At 38.7% G+C, this 12,109-nt stretch overlaps 1 protein-coding gene across 1 annotated transcript; it reads left to right on the forward strand.

The window, feature by feature from the left end:
- Positions 1-9,773: 9,773 nt before the first annotated feature.
- On the forward strand, positions 9,774-10,604 carry LOC125830099 (uncharacterized). Its single transcript, XM_049509313.1, has 2 exons — positions 9,774-10,058; positions 10,275-10,604. The coding sequence occupies exons 1-2, from the start codon at positions 9,774-9,776 to the stop codon at positions 10,602-10,604; spliced, it is 615 nt and encodes a 204-aa protein (XP_049365270.1).
- The last annotated feature ends 1,505 nt before the right edge of the window (positions 10,605-12,109 follow it).

Consider the following 12,109-nt stretch of genomic DNA (forward strand, 5'->3'; position numbering starts at 1 on the left):
TTTCTACCCATGATGGCTACATAGTTTATGGGGGCTGTGAGTTGTCTGAGCTATCCCCCATATCGGTTCTCAATACTACTCCGAAAAATATAATATTATCTCTTATATTTAAAAACATATTCCTTCTGTGATTTGAGATTAGTGCTCAAAAACTTAGCTCAAAGTCTATCTTGGAAATCAAAGTTTCCCCTCTTGCTTCATTTAGAAAGTGATTACTCTTTTCTGAAAACTAGCTCGAAGGCTCTTTCGAAATCGAGGTTTCCTTTCTTGTTTAAATGTGAAAACATTTTAAACCCTTTGGGAATACATATTCCCCATATTCTTTTGAAAAAATGAACTTCAAGCTTTACTCTTTACTCTTTACTCAACTTGAACTTTAAGTCTTAAAACAAAGTAAGAAGTATTTGCAAAAGACTTCTTTAAAAGACTCTAAGAACTTCCTAGACTTGGCTCTTAACTTTTCCTGAATTTGAATTTATGGATTCAAGGTTACGATTCATGTTTTTGGATGATTTCTAGATGTTTAGAAGTCATTTAGAGTAGTTACAATCAATTAGAAATGTTAATATACTTTAGGAGGTCTTGAACGGACTAAATGACAAAAACTGGGTGAAAAACGATGATCCGGGAGCATTCGGGGCGCGCCAAGCCAGGCCCCAACTTTCTGGGGCTCACTTTAGGTGTACTATAGGTGCGCCGCCCCAGCCTCCTGGCGCTATGGGGGTGCGACGCGCCTGGTCCTTCCCAGGCGCGTCTGACGAGTTTTTCGACTCGTTTTCTGATCCTAAATCATTTAAATTGATTCCTTTTCTCAATACTTTCTTAGATTCAGATACGCAACACATGTACACTAGAATCTAACTCGAAACAACTCTTAACATTGCTAAAACGTCTCAACAAAACCCATCAATCACATGTAAGTTCAAGAATGAAAACAATTCAAGAACACAACTCAAGAACATCAAATTTTAACTCTTTTAGGATGAAAATCGCTGAATTCAACATGATTGGTATGTTGGTGAATGGACCCAATGCTATGTGATCTCACATACCTTGTAGGGATCACCCCCGATGAAATCCACAAGCTAATCTCGATGACTCTTGAACGAATCTTGAACGTTGTTCTCCATTCTTCTCTTTTCTCCTTTCTACAAGCCCTAGAGTGAAAATCACTTTTCTAAAACAGACTGATATCTGAATTTACCCCAATTAAACTCCTAAAAACGAACTAATTATGTTAGGTAAGGAAAAAATCAAACTACCCTTCCCAAATCCGGATTGGACTTTCCTTATTCGAACAACCCAACTTCCGAAAGGCATAACTTACTCATATAAACTCGGAATCACGCAAACTTGGCGGAGTTGGAAAGATCATTCCAAGAGATTTCCCACCACATCTGGAAGTACACCTAACTCATCCTGAGCTAGGAGTTATGGACATTTGATGTTGACCAAAACTCAACTTTTCTTAACTTAAACAAATTTCCAGATTTCCATTCTTTCCAAAAATGACTATTTCCAATTATAAGCATCTTCCTAGTTACTTCAAATTATGAGATGTTACAATATCTCCCCCTTGGGAACATTCTTCCTCGAATGAGATTAATCTACTAGGCTAAGGGTGGTAACATCAAGTTCAAACACCCAACAAGCAACATGCTCACTCAAAATTTAAAGAGTAATAAGAAGAAAATTAGTACCTTGCTCTGCACTTTCTCCGGATTCGAAGAGATGTGGATATCTCTTCTTCATATCCTCCTCAGCTTCCAAGTAGCTTCCTCAACAAATTGGTTACTCCAAAGGACTTTCACTGATGCTACCACTTTTGTTCTCAACTTGCGAACTTGGCGATCTAGAATCTGAACAGGAATCACCCCATAAGATAAGCTATCTTTGATCCCAATATTTTCAGTTGGTATGATCAATGAAGGATCTCCTATGCAGTTCTTCAACATGGAGATGTGAAATACCGAATGAACTGCTGGTAACTTTTGTGGTAGCTCTAACTCATAAGCTATTTTGCCAACCCTCTTAGATATTCTCTAAGGGCCAATATACCGGGGACTAAGCTTTTCTTTCTTACTAAATCTCATAACACCCTTCATGGGTGAAACTTTCAAGTAGACCCAATCGTTCACTTCGAACTCTAACTCCCTTCTCCTAACATCGGTGTAGGATTTCTGACGACTCTGTGTCGTTTTCAACCTCTCTTGAATCACCTTCACCTTCCCCATAGCTTGTTAAACCAAATCTGGTCCTATTAACCCTGCTTCACCAACTTCAAATCATCCAATAGGAGATCTGCATCTTCTCCCATAAAGAGCTTCATAAGGAGTCATTTGGATGCTCGAGTGGTAACTATTGTTGTAAGCAAACTCGAATATATCTTCTAAGGTCTGAATAGTGCGCTCTACTTGCCCATTTGTCTAAGGAAGAAAGACAGTACTTAAGTTCACCTTTGAACCCAACCCTTTTTGGAATGACTTCCAAAGATTCGTAGTAAATTATGCACCTCTATCTGAAATAATGGAGACCAGAACCCCATGAAGTCTTACCACCTCTTGAAGATACAACTTAGCATAATCTTCTGCTGAATGGGTAGTCTTTACCGACAAAAAGTGGGCTAATTTTGTCATTCTGTCGACAATCACCCAAATAGAATCATGCTGCCTGCGAGACCTTGGTAAACCTGTGATAAAGTCCATATTAATCATCTCCCACTTCCATTCTGGAAGTTTTATATTCTAAGCCAAACCATTGGGCCTTTGATTCTCTAATTTAACTTGTTGCAATTTGGACATTTAGCAACAACTTCTGCAATGCCCTTCTTCATACTATTCCACCAATACACCTCTCTCAAGTCATGATACATCTTTGCGGATCCCGGATGAATGGAATATCTGGAGCTATTAGTTTCCTGCATGATCCTCTCTTGGAGTCCATCCACCATTGGTACACACATTCTACCTTGATATCTCAATACACCATCTCCCCCTTGTTCAAAAGCTAATACTTTTTGCTTATGAACATTTACCTTCAATTCAAGCAAAATGGGATCTTGGTCTTGATTTTCTTTCAATTCTGACACTAATGATGATTCAACCCCACTCATCACCACTACTCCTCCTTTTGTGGAATCTATTAGTCGGACTCTTAATCATGTTTGTCTATGCAAATCTTTCGCTAACTCTCTCTTTTCTTCCTCAACTTGGGTGGTACTACCCATAGACAACCTGCTTAAAGTATCAACAACAACAGTAGCCTTACCTGGGTGATAAAGAATACACATGTCATAATCCTTGAGTAATTCTAACCACCTCCTTTGTCTGAGTTTAAGCTCTTTCTGAGTGAACATATATTGAAGGCTCTTGTGATCAGTGGATACATCAACATGAGCACCTTACAAATAGTGACGCCATATCTTCAAAGCAAATACTACGACATCCAACTCTAAGTCATGGGTTGGATAGTTCTTCTCATGAACTTTCAACTGTCTGGAGGCATAAGTTATAACTTTGTCATTCTGCATTAACACACAACCCAAACCAACTCTAGATGCATCTCAATACACCACAGAACCTTGAGTACCTTCTGGTAAGGTCAAAACTGAGGTAGTAGTAAAACTCTTTTTCAATTCCTGAAAGTTTTTCTCACAAACTTTAGACCATTGAAATTTAACTGTCTTCTAAGTCAACTTGGTTAAAGAAGACGAAATGGATGAGAACCCTTCTACAAACCTTCTATAATAGCCAGCCAAACACAAGGAACTCCTAATATCAGTTGGAGATGTTGGTCTAGGCCAATTCTGCACTACTTCAATCTTTTGGGTATCAACACTAATTCCATCACCGGAAACTATGTGGCCCAAGAACGCCCCAAACTCAAGCTAAAACTCACATTTAGAGAACTTAGCATATTACTCCTTATCTGTCAATGTCTGAAGAATTATTCTGAGATGGCTAGCATGATCTTCTTCATTCATTAAATAGATTAGTATGTCATCAATGAAGACGATAACAAACATATCTAAATAAGGTTTGAAAACTCTATTCATAAGGTCCATGAATGTTGCAGGTGCATTAGTTAAACCGAACGACATGACCAGAAAATCATAATGACCATAACGGGTCTTGAATGTTGTCTTGGGAATATCACATTCCCTTACCCTCAGCTGATGGTAACCTGATCTGAGGTCTATCTTTGAAAAACTAGAAGAACCCTGAAGCTGATCGAATAGATCAATAATTCTCGGAAGAGGATACTTTTTCTTGATGGTAACCTTGTTCAATTGACGATAATCTATACCCATCCTAAGGGAACCATCTCTCTTTCTTACAACTAAGACCAGAGCGCCCCAAGGTGATACACTTGGTTGAATAAAACCTTTCTCTAAAAGATCTTTTAACTGCTCTTTTAACTCTTTCAACTCTGTTGGAGCCATTCTATATGGAGGAATAGAGAGAGGACAAGTATCTGGAAAAATATCTATACCGAAGTCTATATCTCAGGAGGGACTCCAGGTAGATCATCAGGAAAGACTTCTAGAAACTCTTTGACTACTGAAACTGACTGAATAGGAGGTACCTCAACAGTTGAGTCATTAACTAGGACTAAGTGATAGACACACCCCTTGGAAACTAACTTTTTTGCCATAAGGTACAAAATGAAACGACCCTTAGGCGCTGCTGAACACCTTTTCCATTCTAAGACTGGCTCATTTGGAAACTGAAACTTGAAAACTCGAGTTCTACAATTAACTGAGGCATCACATGCATGAAGCCAGTCCATACCAAGAATGACATCAAAATCTACCATGTCTAACTCAATTAAATCAGCCATGGTACTCTTGTGATTGACGGAAATGGGACAATCACTATAAACTCTCTCTGCTAGAATGGACTCACCAACAGGTGTAGAAACACTGAATGGTTTAATAAGTTGCTCAGGAATAACATCAAAATTCATAGCAACATATGGAGTTACAAAGGATAAACTCGCTCCTGGATCTAGCAAAGTATAAACAATAAAGTCAAAGACTTGGATCATACCAGTGACAACATCTAGCGAATCCTTTTGCTTGTGGTGACTATTGATAGCATATAAGCTATTTTTTCCTCCGCCAGTACCAGAAGTATACCCTCTAGGTGCAGCTCTGTCTGGAGCAACTGAAGAAGACTTAGCTCTATTGTCCCCATTACCATTACTCTGTCTGCTCTTAGGACACTTTCTCATAAAATGACCGTTCTGGCCACATTTGATACAACTAGTGGATCCATCACGACACACCTCTGAGTGGCTCCTACCACACTTAGCACATGAAGGAGTCTTAGGACCCCCTAGTACCTTACTACATTGTGTATGCACAGGTCTAGCTCTGATGTTATGGGAATTCTGACTATTGTACTCACATTTGTTCCTTGGTGGATGTGCCCTAGCAGATGATGGAACAGGTCTTTTCTGCTTATGTTGGAAAGAAGACCGGTTTTCATTACTCTTTTGCTGCCCAGATTCATTCCCTGATGTCTTAACTATCTTTTTCTTAAACTATTCTCTATCCCTTAGCTTGTCCTCCTCAACTTGTTGCACATGGATCATCAGCCTTGCTATGTTCATGTCCCCTATTTGCATGGCTGCCTTACTTTCCTTACTTGACAGACGAGTCAACCCAACAACGAATAAACTCATCCTACTCCTCATGTCAACAACTATCTCTTTGCTTCTCTTAGCTCACAAGGAAAGAAACGCCTCATGAAAGCACACTCAAAACAGTCCAACTCATAATCGGTTACCCGTAAGCACGAGTTAGAAAGAAACTATATAGAGATGAACTCTATCGCACGAAATGAATATGAAAGGAGTGAATGAATTTCCTAAATGTTGCAGTCTCCTAATTATAGATGTGGCGCGCTTCACACCGATAACTAGGACTCTACAAACATGGCTTCATAGACTCCCTAAGACTCTGAAGTTTATGCTCTGATACCAAGTTTTTCACTCTTCGACCCTACACCCTCGACGTGGCCAGCACTCGAGAAATACTATTGGCCCCAAGCGAACCCTTGGCCTGGCTTACTTACTCAGCGAATGACTTTAAGCATTAAGAAAAGGCTTCATATGCTAAATAACTCAACTATCTCCAATTGAACTCATAATGTTTTAGAAATAAACATTTAACTTAGCCAAAGTGGCAACTCAATTCTGAACATAAGCCAATAACAAAGTAAAGAAAAATGAACTAATTGACTGTCTATCTATGAAGCCTCCAATAACTGAGATTGATGTCGAGACAAGACCCCCAACATCCTAATGAATTAAAATGATAAAGTAATGAAAAATGGGATCCTCCAAAAATCAAGGAGGCTCACCAACAACTCTGTAGCTCAACTGGATCAACGATGCGCTAGATACTGATCTTGGTTACCTGCGTTTGCATCATAAGATGATGTAGGGCAACTGGAATCAGTACACTGAATGAACAAGTATGCAAGTTTGAATGCTTAACACAACTTAATCTTGAAAACAATCTGAAAGGAACTGAAGAACTTACTTGGTTCAACTCAACTCAACATAACTAAAATCATTTCAATATAAAGAAGTTTAAAAACAAGTGCAATATAAGGAAAAGTTGTTTAAAACATGATGTCAACTCTGTGTATTTAGAAATACAATAAGAACTCTGTATGTATGCAAAGATACAATATGAACTACGTTTGTATATAAAAATACAAAATATTATTGTGGGAGTGTAACACCTCGAAAACCAGACCAAGAAATTTTTTTGCAGAAATATACCTGAAGCAGTGAACCATGGTAGGGTTCACGGACCATGAAAGGGTCCACGGCACCAGGCCTAGACATCAGACCATGAGCACCTTCATTGTAACAGCTCGCAAATTCGAATAGCTAGGAAGAAGCTAAGAACTGGAAATAGTCATTTTTGGAAAGAATGAAAAATCTAGAAAATTGTTTAAGTTAGGAAAACTGAGTTTTTGGTCAACTTCAAACGACCATAACTCCTAGCTCAAGATGAGTTAGGTGTAGATCCAGATATGGTTGGAAATATTTTAGAATGATCTTTCCAACGCCGCTGAGTTTGTGCAATTCCAAGTTTGTATGAGTGAGTTATGCCCATTTGAAGTTGGGTTGTTTAGATAAGGAAATGTCCAATCCGGATTTTTGAAGGGTATTTCAGTCCTTTCCTTATCCAATTACTTAGATTCGTTTTCGTGAATTAATTAAGGATCTAAAATGAACTTGGTCAATTTACGCTTTTGGAAAAAGAGTTAGGCCTTTGAGAGAAGAGAAAAGAAGATGAGAAAATAGGAGAAAGGAGAAGAACGTTCAAGATTCGTCAAGATCGTCGAGTTTGGCTTGTGGATTTCTTCGGGGGTGATCCCTACAAGGTATGTGAGATAACCTAGCATTGGGTTAATTTTCCTACGCGCCAATCTTGATTTATTTCAGCGAATTTAAGTTCTTGAAAGCTTAGAAATTGAGTTGTTGAATGGGTCTGTTGAAGTTTCATTAGATTCTTCTTTCGTTGAATTCGTTGAGGAGTTGTTTGATCCTAATATGTGATTTTAGGTTCAATTTTGACTAGAATCTGATGTACATTGACCATTTAATTGATTCTAAATGTTGGGTGAAAGAACCTACGGAGTTTAGAGGGTTTAGAGACGAAAAACGAAGAAGAGATTTCATCGGACAAAATCCGACATCAATGGCGCGTCGCGGAGCTGGTTCCCAGTTTTGGGGATTTTCGTTTCACGTCGCAGAGCCATCACAGAGTCTTCTGCCTGAAAAGTCATTTTTGAAACTAAATTTTAAAATCTTTTCGATCCGCATGGCGGACCCACCCTCAGATAACGATTTTCGGTTTTTCTCATGTTTAGCTATCTAACATCATTCCTAAACAACATGAGATCCTTCCAAACTCAAATCCTAATCCTTGAATCCATAATTCCATTCAAGGATCAGTTAAGAGTCAAGTCAAGAGCAGTTAAGATCAAAGTCAAGAGAAGTCAAGAGTCAAGTTAAGATAAGTTTTTAAAAGTTTTTCAAAATTCTTTTTGCCAAATCTTTAACTTTGTTCTAAGACTTAAAGTTCAAGTTGAGTAAAGAGTAAAGAGTAAAGCTTGAAGTTCATTTACTCAAAAGTATATGGGGACTATGTATTCCCAAAGGGTTTAAAATGTTTTCACATTTTAACAAGAAAGGAAAACCTTGATTTCCAACGAGCATTTGAGCTAGTTTTCATAAAAGAGTAAATGCTTTCATAATTAAGCAAGAGGGGAAACTTTGATTTCCAAGATAGCCTTTGAGCTAAGTTTTGAGCAATTATCTCAAATCACAGAAAGAATTATGCTTTAAACATAAAGAGCTAGTATATTTTGGGAGTAATATTGAGGACCGACATGGGGAAGAGTTCATACAACTATGAGCCCCCAAAACCATGTAGCCATCATGGGTAGAAAAGGGTCATACTTTTTAGATGAATCTTTTTCGGATAGACTAGTGGATCCACTTAGTAATTCAGGTCCTATACCTTGGGCAGGGTATAGGATGCGCTGGAAGCGTGAGGGAGATCCTTGTATCATCACAATAGCTTTTATGTGATGGTTGTCGGTTAGAGAAACTCCCAAAACATTATTTTGTATCTTTATATACATTAGATATATTTGTATTTTTCATATACAAGCATAGATCATATTGTATCTTTGCATTCATAGAGAGTTGTTATTATATTTCTAAATACACAAAGTTGACATCATGTTTTTAAACAACTTTTCCTTATATTGCACTTGCTTTTAAATTGCTTTTTATTGAAATGAGTTCAGTTATGTTGAGTTGAGTTAAGCTTGGTAAGTTCTTCAGTTCCTTTCAGATTCTTTCAAGCCTATGTTGTGTTTATCATTCCAACTCACAACATATTCGTACATTCAATGTACTGCTACCAGTTAGATTGCATCGTATTATGATGTAGACGCAGGTAAATAGGATCGACATCAAGCACATTGTTGATCTAGTGAGTTGTTCAGAGTATGTTGGTTAGCCTTTTTGAATTCCGGAGGATCCCTTTTGTTTACTTTCAGTATTAGATAGTTCATTAGGATGTCATGAGCTTGTCCCGACATCCATCTCAGTTATTTTAGAGGCTTCATGGATAGTCAGTTAGATGTTAGTTCATTCGTCATCATTTTGTTATTGACTTATGTTCAGATTTGAGTTGCCATTTTGACTAAGTTATATGTTTATTTTCAAAATATTATGAGTTCAGTTTGAGACGGTTATGTTTTTTAGCATCTGAATTCCTTTCTTAATGCTTAGAGTCTTCCGCTGGGTAAGTAAGCCAGACTAAAGGTTCGCTTGGGGCCAGCAATGGTTCTCGAGTGCCGCCATGTCCCGGGTGTAGGCTCAGGGGGTGCCAAACTTGGTATCAAAGCACAGAGTTCAAGAGTCCTAGGGAGTCTATGAAGCCGTGTCTGTAGAGTCCTAGTTATCGGTGTGAAGCGCACCACGTCTATAATTAGGAGGCTGCAACATTTAGGAACTATTTCACTTCTTTCATAATCATTTCGTGCGTTAGAGTTTGATCTCTAAAATGTTTCCCTTTAATTAGTGCTTACACGTGTTTCCAGATAATCATGCCTCCACGAAGAGCAGTCAGAGGTTATCCTGCTAAGAGAAATGTCGAGGAACAAGGTGTACCTAATTCACTAGAAGTGCAACCCTAAGGAGAGGTCACCAATGCTGAATTTTGTGAAGCTATCCGGATGTTAAGTCATGTTGAGACCTATCAAGTTGGACAGAGAGGTAATAGACAAGAAGTGGCTGATACTTCAAGGATCCGTGAGCTTTTAAGAATGAACCCACCAAGCTTCACAGGTTCAAGTGTCACTGAGGATTTGGAGAACTTCATTGAAGAGTTAAAAAGGTTATTTGATGGGATGCATATTGCTGATGCGGAGAGGGTGCAACAAGTTGCATACCAAATTAAGGGTGTCGCTAGAATCTGGTTCGACCAATGGAAAAATAATAGGGCTGAGGATGCGGCAATAGTGAGTTTGGTTGTGTTATAGAGTGCTCTCATGGGACGTTTCTTTCCCTGTGAGTTGCGAGAGGCAAAGATAAGAGAGTTTCTCACCCTTAATCCAGAGTCTATGAGAGTTCATGAGTACAGTCTGAAGTTCACACAACTTTCCCACTATGCTCCGGAGATGGTTACTGACATGAGGAGCAAGATGAGTTTATTTGTTGCTGGGTTGTCTTGTCAGTCAAGCAAGAAAGGCAAGGTAGCTATGCTGATAGGGGATATGGACCTAGCAAGGCTTATAATCTATGTACAACAAGTTGAGGAGGATAAGATGAATGATAGAGAAGAGTTTAAGAATAAGAGGGCTAATACATCAGGGGATGAGTTCAGTGCTGAGTTCAGAGCTAAGCCTGCCCATTCTCAGGGTAGTATGGCGCAAAGGGGTAGTAAGCCTCCTGCTTGCGCTAAGTGTGGTAGGAACCACCCAGGTATTTGTCGTGAGGGCTCTACTGGTTATTTCAAGTGTGGTCAAAATAGTCACTTTATGAGGGACTGTCCTGAGAACATGTAAGGTAAAGGTAATGGGGGGAACAGAGCCCATTCTTCTTCAGTTGCTCGATCAGAAAAAGCTGCACCTAGATGGGCTAATTTCGGTACTGGCGGAGGAACAAACCGTTTCTATGCTATCAACAGTCGCCAAGAGCAAGAGGATTCGCCAGATGTTGTCACTGGTATGATCCAAGTCTTTGATTTTACTATTTATACTTTGCTAGACCTAGGAGAGAGTTTGTCTTTAGTAACTCCATATGTTGCTATGAATTTTGATGTTAATCCTGAGCAACTTAGTGAGCCATTCAGTGTTTCTACATTTGTTGGTGATTATATTCTAGCATAGAGAGTGTATCATGATTGTCCCATTTCCGTCAATCACAAAAGTACCATGGCTGATCTAGTTGAGTTATACATGGTATATTTTGATGTCATTCTTGGTATGGACTAGCTTCATGCTTGCTATGCCTCAGTTGATTGTAGAATTTGAGTTGTAGAGTTTCAGTTTCCAAATGAGCCAGTCTTAGATTGGAAAAGCAGTTCAGCAGTGCCTAAGGGTCGTTTAATTTTGTACCTTAAGGCAAGGAAGTTAGTTTATAAGGGGTTTGTCTATTACTTAGTCTGAGTTAATGACTTTAGTGTTGAGATACCTCATATTCAGTCAGTTTCAGTAGTAAGAAAGTTTCCAGAAGTCTTTCCTAACGATCTTCACGGAGTCCCTCCTGAAAGAGAGATAGACTTAGGTATAGATATTCTTCCAGATACTCGTCCTATATCTATTCCGCCATATAGAATGGCACCAGCAGAGTTGAAAGAGTTATAAGAGTAGTTGAAAGTAAGGGAATGTGATATTCCCAAAGATAACATTCAGGACCCGTTAAGATCATTATGAGTTTTTCAGCTTTACTCTATCATGCATGCTCAGTACCTTTCACGTACTGATGTATACTCTGCGCTACATTTTCTCGTGATGTAGGTTAAGGTTCTCAGCATCCAGATCACGTTTAAATCGGTTCCCTATCAATAGTTCAGCAGCTTCCGTGGTGAGTTATCATTCTTCGAGGACAATAGTCATGTTATCTTTTCATTATTTCAGTCTTTTAGTTTATGTTTTGCTAGACTTAGCGGGGGTAGGTCCCAACACTTCTAGTCAGTTAGAGGCTATTTTCCGACATAGCTAGATTCAGGTTAGTATTTGATTTTGATGTTTCTTTTGTGTTAAGCTCTCAGATTTGATATTCAGTTTCAGTATATAGGTATTCCCCCATAATTTTAGATTTACTTATTATTAGCTTTCGCAACAGTGTTATTTCTCAATTTATCTTTAGTATTTTCGTGATTATGCCAGTATGGTTAGCATGGGGTCACTTGTCATTCTAGGTCCCGTGTCCGTGTCTCAGGGGTAGCTCGGTGCATGACAAAATTGGTATTAGAGCATTACGTTTAAGAGTACTAGCGTGTTTGTAAGGCCGCACTAAGCAGAATCTTTTTCATGGGTATGTAGTGCATTACATCTAATGAGAGGGA

This window comes from Solanum verrucosum, unplaced genomic scaffold, assembly GCF_900185275.1.
Source record: "Solanum verrucosum unplaced genomic scaffold, falcon-dt-bn FXZP01000151.1, whole genome shotgun sequence".
In the NCBI taxonomy this organism is placed as follows: domain Eukaryota; kingdom Viridiplantae; phylum Streptophyta; class Magnoliopsida; order Solanales; family Solanaceae; genus Solanum; species Solanum verrucosum.